The sequence below is a fragment of the Chiloscyllium punctatum genome, chromosome 3 (genome assembly GCF_047496795.1).
Source record: "Chiloscyllium punctatum isolate Juve2018m chromosome 3, sChiPun1.3, whole genome shotgun sequence".
Classification (NCBI taxonomy): Eukaryota; Metazoa; Chordata; class Chondrichthyes; order Orectolobiformes; family Hemiscylliidae; genus Chiloscyllium; species Chiloscyllium punctatum.
Window position 1 is genome coordinate 119,178,576 of NC_092741.1, and position 16,090 is coordinate 119,194,665.

The following is a 16,090-nucleotide window of genomic DNA, read 5'->3' on the forward strand; positions in this document are numbered from 1 at the left end:
TTAAACAATGAGATAAACTATATTGTGTATTATGAAACATATTTCTATGAAATAAACTTTGATGGTAAAAGGAGAGGGAGATGGATTGGAGGGCATGGGGTGGGGTGTCATGAGGTGGAGACAGTTACAGAGATCAGGTAAGATTTATTGGTGAGGACAGTGGGGGGTGGGGAATTATTTGAAACTTGGACTGGGAGGGTAGGGTTTTCAACCTTCCAGGATTGTTTGTGAATCTCCAGCAATTGCAAGTATATCAAGAAGACACTGCTGAGAGAAAATACTTGATGAGAAAATCATCTTTTCCTCCATATCCTCCGAACATTTTGTCCACTAGTCATAGAAATCAAATGCAAAAAAGGGCTGTTTGAATTGGCTGATGTTGGAGGAGGGAGATCCTGTGTTGACAGACTTCCAATCAGATTTGGTAACCTAGCTGGGTGTACGGTGGGAATTATGGGGCTTGTTTTCGTGGGTTCTGACCTTACGAAGCTTTGGGAAGTCAAATGAGTACCATGGCAATTACCAAAACCTCAGGTGACTCACCACATTTATTGAGCTTAAAAAAAAGGTCTGATGCGTTGGAAAGAAAACATGTTCACAAACTATGGCATTTTATTTCAAATGGAAGCCTTTGAATTTGCTTTTTTTTTACAATAAATTACATAATTTCCAACCTTTTTTGGAATCTAATAAATATTATATACCTTTCAATAAGTTCTTTTTAAAGTACATTGAACTGTCAAACAAAGGTCCCACAGTAATGTACAGGGTCAAAGTTTTCTGTAACCATTGTCAAAAATTATTTTTAAAGAGCACAAGCTACACAGACCAAACAAATAGGTTTTTCCTACAAAGATCCTGTGTTAATTTAGAGGCAAATGAATCCCAACAGTTACAAACATAAAACCATCTGACAGCTCTTGTGAAGAGATGCGCACCCTCTCACACCATGTGATACCTTTTAAAAAAGATAAAAAGCAACATGCTAACTTTGAATCGAGGTACACCAAAATTGCCATAAAAACAGTGAAACACTCTGTACAGACACGTGCAGTGCATCGACAGCACTGCTCCTTAAATACAACTCCAAGGTGGGGTGTGGGGAAGAGGTGTCCTAAATATACAAAAGGCATTATAAAAAGTAAAGGGATCACATGTATCAGACAATTAACAGACTCATTGTTACGTACAGGGTACAACATAAAATCTGGGCAAAAAGGTTGAGTTGTGTTTTGTTTATTCCAGGGTGTGGCTGTGTACTGTCTATCTTGATTTCAAATTCTCCAATGCCACCTCAAAATCACAGCAGATCTCAGAGTGCAGGTTGGCAGCTGCTACAAAGCCTGGATGTGTACACAGGCTGCTTTTGATCTGCCTTGCTAGTGATAAAATGAGCATTAGAAACCAAGTATTTTATATGCTTTTAGGAAAAAAAGTCCCCTTTCATTTACAAGGAAGAAAAAACCCCACAAAAATAGAACTTGTCATTATTTCCCTAGAATAAATATATCTTTTAGGCTGGCAAGTACAATGTTCATTATACACAGGTTTTTTAAACTTTTTTTTTTTACAGATTTTGTTAGCTATTTTCTCTCTTTTTGAGGAAATGTTCTGTATCAAAATTAAAGAAAAAATATCAATGACTTTATATAAAAATGACAAAATAGGTTTCCTCTCCAACTTAACACGTCAGGGAAAACTCACAGTAACCTTTCCCCAGATCCAAACCTGTAAACACAAGGCAGTAACCAGGAAAGAATCTCGTATGCGTTTTGGTTACACATTGAAGGCTGATGCCAAAAGCACTCTGTTCCAGCACTCACTGCCCGCTGTAGTCTTTGAATTACCTGTGCTTGTGTTACACAAAATAACGCTGCAAGCGATCTCTTCTTTTTTGTGTTGTTTTAAAAACTGTAACAGTAAAATTCATTTAAGAAACAGCAAGCTTGTGCGATAAAAGAGAACTAAATTAATACCAGAGATCATCAAATGGTCCAGCTTCAATGGGAAAGTGGAGAGGAATACTTCGAGCTCGTGTACACACTGCCGGAGCTGGTTAAAAATCGGCCGTACAAAATCTTCAGGCAAGGAACATAAGGAAACAAAAGTCCCTTCCTGCCCCTCGTCTTCCCAACCCCACTTCCCAAAAATAATAATGGTAAGGCCCACCCATCAACAGTCACACGATTTCCAGACAGACTGCAACAGGTTATTGCTCCGACAGAACACTTCATTGTACTTCCTCATCTTCATGAAAGTGCACTTAAGTGCTACGTTAGTTTTGCTGAGAAGTAGTTTTTCTTGTGGAGTATAGTGCTAACTCAATTGTTTTTTTTGTCGTTTCGTATTTTTTTCCTTTGTGCCTCTATCCAGCGTCTCTTTTTTTAAAAAAAAAAATAATTAAAATAATAATAAAAATTAAAATACAAGTAGCCCCGGGAGCCATTTAAGTGCACTGTGCGTTGGGAGGTCCTTTCATCACCTACATTCCACCGACAGCCCATTCTGTGATGAGTTGGATACGGATGGGTCAGCCAGCGTTAGCATGACAGCCGCCGTGATCGAGCTGGATGAGGGCGATGAAGAGGAGGATGCTGTTGTTGCAGAGGCATTTGCTGTGGAGGAGAGGACAGAGATAGCATGAGACATTTGGAAATTTTCTGAAACAGAGTTACACGCTGATGAACTAGAAAGACAGTAGCTGCACTCACACTTGCCTTTCATGAACTCTGGGCATCCTAAAGTGCCTTACAGCCAGTGAAGAGTTTCTCTCAACAATCGCCATAAAACAAGAAACACGGCAGCCAATTTGGATGTAGCAAGCTCCTACTAATATCACTGAGAGCATGGCTAGATAAGCTGTTTTACTGACGCTGGCAGAAGGGTAAATACTGATCAGGGAACACCAACTCTTCTTCCAAACAATGTTGTGAGATCTTGTGTATCAACTTAAGACAGCAGACAACACCAAGAAAGGCTGAAGGATCGCTTGGGATGCTAATTTTTGGATAAGACGTTAAATCAGACTCCCTTTGTCCTCACGGGTGGATGTGAAATATCTGGTGGTATTCATTTCTCACCCATCATCATTATGAAAACAGATTAGCAAATGTGCATTTTCTCTTCCCCACCTTTTAACAATCATAACTGGAAGCCTGTTGCATGGAACCAACAAAAGGAACAGAGGTCCAGTTCCTCTTGGTGGCAATTATGCGGTCATCTTCCAGTATTTATATTCCTATACCTGACTTTAATATTTGCATTAACACCCATTTGAAGAGCTAATTTTAACAGTCAGAATGGGCTAAATATCTTCCTGCTGTGCTTTCATTTCTATCAATCTATTAACAACAAGTTGAATCAATATTGTGTCTTCAACTTGAAGTGTCCCAGAGTACTTCACAGGAATGTAATGCAGCAACATTTAACACAGTCACTTGAAACAATAGCTGACCAAGAATTTGCTTGTGTCTAAGAGTTAGGTTTTAAACAGCACCTTACAAGAGGAGAGAGAGGTTGGGGGAGCAATTAGGTTTTCAGATCATTGAAATTAAAAGCCAGCTGTGTAACAACATAAATGTGCCCATTGTAAACTTACTATCACGGTCCTTCTTTTTCATGCGTTTTCTTCTTCTGTCAATGGAGGCCACTTCTGATTTTAAGGAGAGGTAATGTCGCCTGATTTCCTGCAGCTTCTCTTGAAGGAATGCAATGCGTTCCACACTGCTCATGTTTTCAACATCAGCTATAAGGGAGAGTTTAAAAAAAACTGACAATTGGAGCACACCTTTAACACTCCCCATAGCAATGACAAACAATCTATAATCAGAATGTATTTCAATTCTCACAACAACATACATTTATACAGCTCCTTTAATGTGGTACAAATATTCCAAAGTGCATTATAGGGGGCTTATCACAAACAATATGATATCTTAAAAGCAGAAAAGAAGAAGATCGGTCTAAGGAGCAGACTTCTCTGCCAATGATGCAGTGATGAAAATTGGGAAAGTGCAAAGGGTCAAAGCAGAAGAGCACGAGTGCTCTTGGATGGTTAGAGGACTGTCTGAGTCTACATGGTAGTAAGGGGTAAGGCCATAGAGGGATCTGAAAAAAATTTAAAATAAAACTTTAAAATTGAAAGGTTTTTGAAGTGGGAGCCAAAGCTGGCTAGTATGCATGTTAATAGCTAAGAGAATGAGTTTGGGTGGACCATGATCATCGCTGCTGCAAGAGTCGAAGCCCTTTCATAGGCCAGCTCCATTGCTGAGGTCAGTGGCACCCTGTTTGAAGGGGCTGTCCCGAGCGAATATGGGCTTCAAAACCCAGTTCTCAGTACAGTGCTGTGGTATCAACACCTGAGTCTTTCAACCTGAGCTGATCTCTTATAAGAATCTGAAGAATAAGGGAGCTAGAGAGACAAAGAAATAAGTCAGAACATCTATTTATCAGAGACTCAGAGTCATAGAGATATACAGCGCGGAAACAGACCCTTCGGTCCAACTTGTCTATGCCGACCAAATATCCCAAACTAATCTAGTGCCATTTGCCAATATTTGGCCCATATCCCTCGAAACCCTTCCTATTCATATAATCATCCAGATGCCTTTTAAAGGCTGTAATTGTACCAGCCTCCACCACTTCCTCTGTCAGCTCATGCTATACATGCACCACTCTCTACGTGAAAAAAAATCTTTCCTCTCTCAACTTAAATCTATGCCCTCTAGTTCTGGACTCCCTCACCCCAGGGAAAAGACTTTGTCTATTTACCCTATCCATGCCCCTCAAGATTTTATAAAACCTCTATAAGGTCACTCCTCAGCCTCCGACACTCCAGGGAAAACAGCCCCAGCCTGTTCAGCGTCTCCCTATAGCTCAAATCCTCCAACTGTGGCAACATCCTTGTAAATCTTTTCTGAACCCTTTCAAGTTTCACAATATCCTTCCTATAGCAGCAAGACCAGAATTGAAGGCAGTATACCAAAAGTGGCCCAACCAATGTCCTGTACAGCCACAACATGATCTCTCGACTCCTATACCCAATGCACCGACCAATAAAGGAAAGTATATCAAGTGCCTTCTTCACTACCCTGTCTATCTGGGACTCCACTTTCAAGGAGCCATGAACCTGTACTCCAAGGTCTTTGTTCAAAAACACTACCCAGGACCTTACCATTAAGTGATTTTACTTTCCAAAATGTAGCACCTCATTTATTTAAACTTCATCTGTCACTCCTTGGCCCATCTGATCAAGATTCCATTGTACTCTGACATAACCTTCTTCAGTGTCCACGACACCTTCAATTTTACTGTCACCTGCAAACCTATTAACCATACCTCCCATGTTCACATCCAAATCATTTATATAAATAACAAAAAGCAGTGGACCGAGCATCGATCCCTGGGGCACACTGCTGGTCACAAGCCTCCAAGTCTGAGAAGTAACCCTTCACCACCACCCTCTGTCTTCTACCTTCGATTCCAACACTATTTCAAAACTAATGGAATTATGATCACTTGCCCAAAAGTTGCTCCTTTTCTAGTCTTAGCAGGACTTATACACTTAATGGTAAGGCCCTAGGGAGTGTTGCTGAACAAAGAGACCTTGGAGGAGTGCAGGTTCATAGCTCCTTGAAAGTGGAGTCGCAGGTAGGTAGGATAGTGATGAAGGCGTTTGGTATGCTTTCCTTTATTGGTCAGAGTATTGAGTACAGGAATCGGAGGTCATATTGCAGCTGTACAGGACATTGGTTAGGCCACTTTTGGTATACTGCCTTCAATTCTGGTCTCCCTGCTATAGGAAGGATATTGTGAAACGTGAAAGGGTTCAGAAAAGATTTACAAGGATGTTGCCAGGATTGGAGGATTTGAGCTACAGGGAGAGGCTGAACAGGCTGAGGCTGTTTTCCCTGGAGCATCGGAGGTTGAGGGGTGACCTTATAGAGATTTACAAAATTATGATGGGCATGGATAAGATAAATAGACAAAGTCTTTTCCCTGGGGTTGAGGAGTCCAGAACTAGAGGGCATAGGTTTAGGGTGAGAGTTGAAAGGTATAAAAGAGACCTAAGGGGCAACTTTTTCACGCAGAGGATGGTACGTGTATGGAATGAGCTGTCAGAGGATGTGGTGGAGGCCAGTACAATTGCAACATTTAAGAGGCATTTGGATGAGTACAGTAGCACCTCGACATAGGAACGACCCCGTTCACGAACAAATCAGTTTACAAACAGGATTGTACGTAAAATTTTGCTTCAACATACGTACGAAATTCAAGGTACGAATGAAGGGACAAGCGCAAAAAGCCCGTGTGTGACCATGTGGTTTCATTGTTCCGCTTTGCTACGTGCTTGTTGAACGCAAAAGCTCTCGGGCCCCGTGTGATCTCATTCAGTTCGTCTTTGGCACGTGTGCTGTGAACAGCCGTCCAAGCATTCTTACGCTATCCGAACAATGGGAAAAATTGATTCCGGGTCCCGGAACGGATTAAGTTCGTAAGTCAAGGCGCTAATGTAGGCCGGGTGCTGGTAGGTGGGACTAGATTGGGTTGGGATATCTGGTCGGCATGGACAGGTTGGACCGAAGGGTCTTTTTCCATGCTGTACATCTCTATGACTATGACTCTAGTAGGTACATCCACATATTGAATCAGAAATTTTGTGTACATGTCATCAACATTTGAAAATCTGTGCATTTCTTATATATGTATATATTTTGTTCAGATAAACTATAAAATAAGAACACACTTGCACTGAGTGTATTTCTATTCAGAATAAGTTTAATTAAGACAGATAAAACCCATCTATGTCTGGACAGGAAGTTAATTTGATAAACAATCCGACTGCCACGAGGACCAGTGAGATGCTAGGGCGATGTCTTCCTATTTCCCTCAAGCATTCCCCTGCATAGCGAAGACCAGAGCTTCACTGTCTGCTCTGGGGGCTGGACAGAGTGAGACGAGTACACACTCACAGCTTCCATATGAAACAATAATATGCACCCTTCCAGCACCAAACAGTAGGTCTGATGATTATTGCTATCTTAGGAAGGGAGGGAAGGGTCAAAAGTTCTCAGCTCTGAGAAATGCACGTGGACTTCCCACTTTATGATACAACCAAAAACCTTTTACATGGACTCAGACTCACCCATCTGTATACTCCATTTATAGGCTCTGGATGACCTGCTGCTATGCTCCTGTGCAGACTCTTTCTCTCCATTCCTCGGAGACTTTCCAGGACTCAGTACTTTGACAGTAGATGTGCTCCCTGGCAGAGAGTTCATGCCTGTTGGTACCATAGAGGAACTCTTCTTCACTTGGACCGATTTAGCTGGATTTTCACCTGCAGACATCTCTTCACTATCGCTGCTGTTTGCTGTATAGAAAGCAAGAAAGACTTGCATTTTATGACTTTGGGAGATTGCAAAGTACTTTCCAGCCAATGAAATATTTTTGAAGTTTAATTAATCAAGGGAACACTGCAGCTGATTTTTATCCAGAATGATAATACAATTTTGTTTTTAAAAAGTGATGTTGATTGATGGATAAATATTGGCCGGGCACTACAGGAACAGCTTTGCTCTTCCTTGAGCAGTAGCTGTGGAGTTTTTCACATTCACCTGGGTAAGATGGGGACCTCTATTTAACACTTTGTCTGAAAGACAGCACCTCCAAAGTTCTACACTTGGATTTTGGCATAGATAACATGATCAAGTCTTAAACCTACTAAAGACAGAAAGTCAGACATGCAAGTGGCAGATGAATCAAGGTACAAAATCAAAAGTCACAATGGAGCAAATCCCTCTTTCTAGTGCCCAGTGATGGCGGTGGCACCTTGTTTGATCTTGTGTCCAGGTTGAGTTAGCACCTCTAAACGGAGAAAGTGGTAGGCTAATGTCATCACTGATCTCAACATTGATGGTTGGGGCAAAGGAGAAAATAATTCAAAGAAGATAGACTTCCCCTTAAAGCCAGTAGCTCAGTTAGCAAGAGGGCTAATTGCAACAGCATGGGTTCTATTCCTGTTCTGACTCAGGTAGCCTTAGGACATATCTTCTCAGCTGTCCCAGAGAATGGAAAGCAATGGCAGTTTTGCTGGTGGTGATTCTGGATGAAGCATAAGCAGAACACTCCTGGAATGCAATGGAAGGAGTTTTCCCACCTGATTGCTATTGTCTATATTTGCATAGTCATTGATGCACTCCATTAAAGGCATAGCATGTTCTTGAGGCTGCATGTCTCATTGGGATACACCTGAGAGCCAAGACCCAGGGGAACCAAAGTAGGGTGGGTGAGTTAATGTGTACTCTCCAACACAGATATCTTATGGAACCAGCTAGGAGACAAAAGCAGCTCAAAAAAATTCAAGGAAATGAACGAGCTCTGGGCAAAGAACAAGGGCACTGGGGCTAATTGGGTAGCTGGATAAAATGACCAGCACAGGCACAGTGGGCAAAATGTCATCCATTTGTCCTGTTTGATTCTGGTAACATATAAGACAATAAACAGATCGGCGCACACATTCATATTGCAAAGGTCAATTAGCCTAACTCCAACTCCAATTAAATTCTCCCGTTGATACATGGAAAGTATAGTAAAATGTGAGGAAGAGAGAATACAGACTTCAGAAGGGCAAGCAGATTGATGGAATGTGCAGAGATGTAGTTGATGAAGCGAGTTGAGATGATTTGTAGCTCAGATTGAGGTTCTGGATGTAAATTTGCTTGCTGAACTGTAAGATTAGTTTTCAGATTTTGTGTCACCATGCTAGGTAACATCATCAGTGAGCCTCCGGTGAAGTTACCTAGTCTGGTGACAAAACATCTGAAAACAAGACTTTTAACTTAGTGAGCAAACTTACATCCAGTGGTTGATGAAATTTGTTACAAAGATATTTGAGAGGAGGCATTTTGGTCGGTAATGAATCAATGCAAATGTAAAGGAGATAGTTTGAAAGGGAGCTGGGAGCAGAGGGACCTGGGGAGGTGGTAGGGTAGGTTGTGAAAGTGGTTACAAAAGAACAGGGATTCTTGGCTATATAGATAAAGATGGAGACAGAGCTCCAAAGCAAGACAATTATAAAATAGTCAGGTAAGCAATGGTTAGGTATCAGTTGGAGAACAGTGCCCAATCCCGAGCACCACAATTTAGGAAGGATGTAAAGAAATTGAAAGTGCAGAAAAAATTACAAGAATGGTTCCAGGAGAGTATCTTAAAGGAGATGGAAGTAACGAATAGAGAAACTTAAGGAGTGAATTCCAGAGCTTTGAGACTCACCAGCAGAACAACTGTTTGTGTCAATCGTTCTCTCATTGAGAGCAACAAATGGGATTTCGGTTTGAAAGGAAGAGGGGGAAAGATGGGGAAAGGAAGAGAAGGGAATCAGTTGGAAGAATGATTCTGAGCTGTTTTGACACTTCTTCCAGTTACCGGAGAGTAGTTTTCCGCCTGGGCTACAAGTGTTCACAGTCAATAGGAAAAAACACACATCCCCCCACAAACATACAAGACCACAGAAAATGCTGAATATGAGCAGCATTAAGGGTCCTCACCAGTCCGGCTTTTCTTTTTATTGTTAATCCCTGAACGTTTGTGACTGCGTTTTTGCTTCTTGGTTGAACTTCCTCCCTGAGCATCTTTTTGTCGTTTGTGACCAGTAACAACTGGAAAGGAACAAAACAAAATTGAAATCATGCTTCAAATCAAAAGACAAATCAATGTCAAACAAAGGTTAACAGTATTATCCTGACTCAAAGCCTGGCATCAATCGTGACCTTGGTTAATCTCCTCTACTTAATACAACATGGACAAAACTGGTTGGCAAGTGTAATGGCTTACTGATCATACAACCTGCATCATGTTAGTCTAATCACATTACACTAATGGACCATCTGCTTTAGAATTTCTAACATCAGTGTGTTTTACATTCAAACATGATAAAGCCTAACATTTCACAGAAACATGAAGTTGACAGACTGGATTAGAATGGGAAAATTGTCTTACAATCTCTACACGAGGGGGCACCCTTGTCAACCACACTGAATTTTTAAACACTTTCCAACATAGGTCACTTTCCAACAAGTCTACAATTGCATTTATGGTTTACAACCAGTTACCCTGCACTATACTCTGATCACCACGTTTTCAGCTCTCATATGCAGCCTTTGCAAGGTTACTTTCTATAGCAGAGACCCACTCTTATGTACATGTGATAACCCAGAGTTTGGGGATTAAACAAAGCAAGGATAATACCTGACAAATGTAAATTCTATAAATGCTGAAAATCTGAAAGGCATAGGAAATACTCATCAGGTCTGTGCTGTGACAGAAAGGGAGTTCATATTTCAGTTTGATTATCTTTCCTCAGAACAAGGTGATATCAGATATTTGACAGCTTTTGATCAAAGGCGAAAAGAGTGAAAGAGGGGGGAGGGATGGAAATAACAAAAGAGAAGGTCTATGATAGGGTGGAGGACAGGAAAGATTGAATGACAAGTGAGAAGGGGCGATAATATGACAAGTGCAGAAGCAGAAGATGGATTTGGAGAAACCCTAATTGGTAGCTGAAGAACAGCAGAAGGGAGGGCAATATGGAAAATCTAGGAGGGAGGGTAAGGTGGCTGGGAACATGGCACAGGAAGGTGGGTACACTTCAGGAGTGCAAAGCAGCTCACCATTGCTAGCTAACTCATTCATCCACATTATAGGCCTAGTTTTGTGGCCAATGCACACACATTCATGTATTGATGCTTTCGTTTTAATATTGCCAGCCTTTAATTATATCCAGTCTTTTCCAAGCCTAGGTAAAACTTTCTAAGAGGTTTATCCAGCAGCTCACCATACCCGCAAGCTATCTCAAATTTGAAATGCCACCATTTGTTGTAAAGGTAGGAAATGCAATGGCCAGATTGCAGACAGTAATATCCCACACGCTGCAAACAAGACAAATGACCAGATAAACCGTTCTAATGATGTTTACTGTGCGCAGTCTTGATTTTCTTATTTAAGGATGTAAATAGATTGAAGGCGGCTTTGAGTACACAATTAATTATTTTACTGCAAAACTTACCTTGTGTTAAACACTGTTTATTCATGGTTGCCTTGAACACTCACTGAAACTAAGTGGGCTGGTGGGCAGCCTAAGCTTCAACTGATTTTGAATGAGATTTATTATTGCCTTACAAGGACCTTATTAATATTTCTCCATTCTTCATCTTTGGATAGTAGCTAGATTTCTACTCTAAGCTGTACTGATCTCTTGTACAAGATGCAAAGAAATCACCTTTATTTGGTTTGTTTCATGATGTTTGAGACATCTCAAAGATCTTCAAAGCCAAAGCCAAAGAAGTACCTTTGTTTTGAAGCATTGCTATTGTTATCATGTAGGAAAGGAAACAGATAGCAATAAAATTCCCAACATAGTCACAAAATAATCGCAGGTTTGGTACAGCACAATCGTGGCCATTTGAACCATCATCTTTGCAGCAGCTCTCAGAACAAACATGTCACTGAATGCTGTTTTCCTGCAACCCTGCAGGGAGAGAGTGGGGATAAAAGGGTCCGTCTCAGGATGCACTCGGTGACTAGTGATGTTCCACAAGGGTTGGTATTGGGACCACAACTTTTCACTTTGTACATTAAATGATCTGGATGAAGGAACTGAGGTCATTCTGACTAAGTTTGCATAGGATACAAAGATAGGTGGAGGGGCAGGTCGCATTGAGGAGGCGGGGAGGCTGCTGAAAGATTTAGACAGATTAGGAGAGTGGGCAAAGAAGTGGCAGATGAAATACAATGTGAGAAAGTGTGAGGTCATGCACTTTGGGAGGAAGAATAGAGGCATGAGCTATTTTCTAAATGGGGAGAAAATTCAGAAATCTTAAGTGCAAAGGGACTTGGGAGTCCTCATCCAGGTTTTTTTTAAGGTAAACTTGCAGGTTGAATGGGTAGTTAGGAAGGCAAATACAATGTTGCCATTCATCTTGAGACGACTAGTATTTAAAAGCAGAGATGTACTTCTGAGGCTCTAAGGTTCTGGTCAGACCACATTCAGAGAATGATCCCAGGAATGAAATGCTTAACATATGAGGAACATTTGAGGACTCTGGGTTAAAACTCGATGGGAGTTCAGAAGGATGAGGGGGGAGATTTGATCGAAACTCACAAGAATACTGAATAGCGTGGGCACACTGGACATTGGGAGACAAGGACAGAACGGCACAGATTAAGAGTAAAGGGAAGACTTTTTAGAATGGAGATAAGGAGAAACTTCCTCAGCCAGAGAGTAGTAAATCTGTGGAGGCCGGGTCATTGAGTATCTTTAAAATAGAGATAGATTGCCAAGGGGATCAAAGATTACTGGAAGAAAGCAGGAAAATGGGATTGAAAAACCTATCAGCCATGACTGAACGGTAAAGCAGACTTAATGGGCTGATTGGCTTAGTTTCTGCTCCTATGACTTATGGTCGTAAGTTCTCACCTGGACTGTTTTTTTTAAACAGTCTAGCACCTCCCAGCACTGTACTGAGAGTTTCAGCCTGGATCATGTGCTCAAACAGGTTTTTAAAAATTCTTCCACAAAACGTGGATGTCGTCATCTTGGCCAGCATTTAGTGTCCATTCCTAACTGCCTTTGAGAAGATGGTGCTAAGCCGCCTTTTGAAATTGCTTTGGGCCTTGCAATGTAGATTCACTTCCAGTACTGTTAATAAGGAAGTTGCAGGATTTTTAGCTCGTGACACTGAAGGAATAGCAATATAATTCCAAGTCAAGATGGTGTGTGATTTGGAGGGAAACTTTCAAGTGGTTGTGTTCCAATATATCTGTTGCTTTTGTGGCAGACGTTTCAGAATTGGGAGGTGCAGTCAAAAGTCTCGGAGTGATCCTGCAGTGCACCTTGTAGATTGTACACACTGCTGCCATTGTATGTCAGTGTTGGAGGAAGTGAACATTGAAGGTAGTTAATAGGACACCAGTCTAGTCACTGATTTGTCATGGATGATGTCAAACGTCTTCAGTAATGTTGGAGCTGCACATATTCAGGTAAATGGAGAGTATTCTATCGCACTCCTGACATCAGTCTTGTCAATGGTAAACAAGGCTTTAGAAGTCTCATCTGCTCTAGAGATGTGAAAAAACACATCTGATTAGATTCATTAGAAAATATCTACCCTGTCAAACTCCTGCAATGATATTCTGGGACTGAGATGACCTCCAACAATCACAATGATCCTCCTTTGTGCTAGGTTTAATTCCAATACTGGATTGTTTTTCATTCAATTCCCACTGACTCCAGTTTTGCCAGAAATTCAAATTCAAATTCACATGTTGCCTTGATATCAAGGACACTCTCTCACACCATCTCTGAAGTTTAGCTCTGTTAACCACATTTGGACCAAGGCTATAATGAGGTTAGGAGCTGAATGGTCCTTGTAGAACCTAAACTAATTGCTGTGTTAGTGCTTCCTGATATAACTTCCAATAACACCTTCCATCACTTTGCTGATTATCACGGGTAGACTGAAGGAGCAATGACGGACGAGATTGGATTTCTCCTGCTTTTGTGGACAGGTAATACCTTGGTAATTTTCCGGTGCCAGTGATGCAGCTGTTGTAGTGGGGCTTGAATGTGCAAACTTCTGATTTCGGTGTAATGGCTCACACTGCTCAGAGAATTTCCTGAGATCATAATTCTCCAGAATGTTAAGTGTCTTAGTCAGAGGGAACTTCACCACAGCAAGGATTTATTCAGAGGAACAGCTTCAGAAGGTAATTTATTTTTAATCTATTCTCAATATTGAGCTTGCAGCATCAGAGAAGCGATAAAATATATCTAACAACACATAGAAGATTGCTAAGATACCATTAGAAGAACAGTTTGCATTAAAAAAAAACCATAAGTTTAATGCACATTGAGCACATTCAGTTCCTGGTTTGAGCTAGAACATCCATCAATAATTGAAAATGAAATGAGGCATGATGACAGAATAACAGTTTACATTCAATGTAGTTAGGAATATTACAAGACTTGTAGGAACCCAGTGAGGATGTGCTACTGAAGCGCACAATCCAGGCTGACACCCCCCAGTACAGTACCAACTGAGAATATCATCTTTCATGTCCAACATTCAATCAAGACTTGCCCATCTTCTCAGATCGATGGAAAAGATTCTCCAGCATTATTTTGAACAGAAAGAGGCAAGTTTTGTTCAATGTAGTGGTCACCTGTTATCCCTTGATGAAAGCAAGGCTAATCACTTGTAGCGAGTTCTATGTTTAAGAAATCTGTCAAAGCATTACGTCCATTACTATTTCTGGCAGGATTTTCCGTGTTTTGATTATCCTCTGCATAGAAACTTCCCCTAACCGGACCTTTCATTTTCATGGTTATGATCGTAAATTGATGTTCTCGGCTTATTGGCTCCGTGGAAATTACCCCTCTCTAGTTACTTCATCAACACCTCTCTCAATTTTGATCACTTTTATTGTGTTACCTTCTTCAAAACATTTTCCTGAGGTAAGACATATACTTTACAATCTGGACATATTTCTTTTGGCTTTCTTTGATTTCTGCTGTTTGTTAAAAATTCTGATTTTGTAATCAAGATGGCACTGGAAAATGATGACCTCATACACCCCTACTACACTTGAGTACATGTGACCATTAAATCTAATTCTAAGAGTGATTACACTTTAAGACTGCTTCACTGACCAAAGAGATTGAGAACAGAGGATGCGATAATGACATCCCTCATTTAGCAATCCAAATGTGCTCATGAAAATTGACATGCTGAACAAAATCACTTTCCCATTTGGAGATAAGTAATAATCGTCAGTTCAGTTCCTAACCAGTAATTGTTACATTAAAATCTTATTGACTGCCCTGAACCTGACTGACCCAAAAAAAAATTCTCTTACTCACTCCTAATGACTTTGAGTAAGCACTTTTAACTTTAAGCAACTCAGTTTGCCACTTCATGCCCCCAGTTTGTTGCCTCTCCTGACATCATCGCTCACCTCTTCCATTTCCCAAACTTAGAGTGAGTACTCAGGAGGGAGATGATGAGAAAGTGGGATGGAGGGTGTGAGAGACACTGTGAATGTATCAGGTAGGAGGGTTAGCAAGTGGGCAAGACCTCAAAATGAGAGACTGGGTGAGATGGAGGGCTGGATGAACGGAGGGGAGAGTAGCAGTTATTTTTGTTTCCAATAAAAACACTAACAAGAAAATGGTGCCATCGCTATTGGGAGGCATCTCTAATTTATTGACTGCATAAAATGAAATTACACTATCAGAAGCTGATTGCTGGTACCCTCGCCCAACCCTTCCACTCACCACTTTAAACATGGAAAACCTGTACTCCATAAACACAAGACAAAACCTTTTTATTTTTGCATTAATAACACCAAGCACCACATGGTGGCAGTTATTCACCAAGATGCCTAGAAAGCAAACTGCAAATATCAATTAAAATCAGAGTACATGCATCCTGCAATTTAAACTGTTGCTACTTATCTCTTTCCACAATGTATTAATTACACTTATAGTATTCAGATAATAGGAAATATTATCACTCTACAATTTTTAGTGGTGACTGACTCTATTCCAATTAAAGCTTCAGCAATATAACAACAACGCATTTATATAGGACCTGAGTGTAATAAAACACCCCAAGATAGTTCATAGAAGCATTACATAAAAAGTTTGACCTCTGAGCTACAGAAGGTAATATTAGGTCAGATGACCAAAGTATGGTCAAGTAGGCAGGTCTAAGCAATAGTTACAAGGAAGAAGCGGGATAAAAACAGAAATTGCTGTCAAAAATCAGCAGGTTTGGCAGCATCTATGAAAAGAAAGCAGAATTGTTGCTTTGTACCTGGTGACACTATCACAATTGATAACAGCCAGGAAAAAGTAGTATGTATGCTGAGGTGGTGGTGGTGGTGGTGGTGGGGGGATGGAGTTGAGCAAGTAGGGGGAGGTGGAGATGGAGATGGAGCGAGAGAGAGAAAGCGAGAGCGAGCGAGAGCACGTGTGCGAGAGACAGAAGAGAGAGAAAATGAGCGTGCGAGAGAGTGCGCGCGAGTGTGTAAC

At 41.0% G+C, this 16,090-nt stretch overlaps 1 protein-coding gene across 3 annotated transcripts in view; it reads right to left on the minus strand.

The window, feature by feature from the left end:
- Nucleotides 1–594: 594 nt before the first annotated feature.
- The window catches only part of arid4b (AT-rich interaction domain 4B), a 176,414-nt gene continuing 160,918 nt past the window's right edge, over nucleotides 595–16,090 (minus strand). For all 3 annotated transcript variants that reach the window (XM_072559297.1, XM_072559304.1, XM_072559288.1), the window contains 4 exons: nucleotides 9,549–9,659; nucleotides 7,145–7,372; nucleotides 3,599–3,745; nucleotides 595–2,615 (listed from right to left, as the gene is read on the minus strand). In XM_072559297.1, coding sequence (XP_072415398.1) covers nucleotides 2,479–2,615; nucleotides 3,599–3,745; nucleotides 7,145–7,372; nucleotides 9,549–9,659 — 623 coding nt within the window. In that variant the 3' untranslated portion in view covers nucleotides 595–2,478. The remainder of the gene's footprint in view (nucleotides 2,616–3,598; nucleotides 3,746–7,144; nucleotides 7,373–9,548; nucleotides 9,660–16,090) is intronic.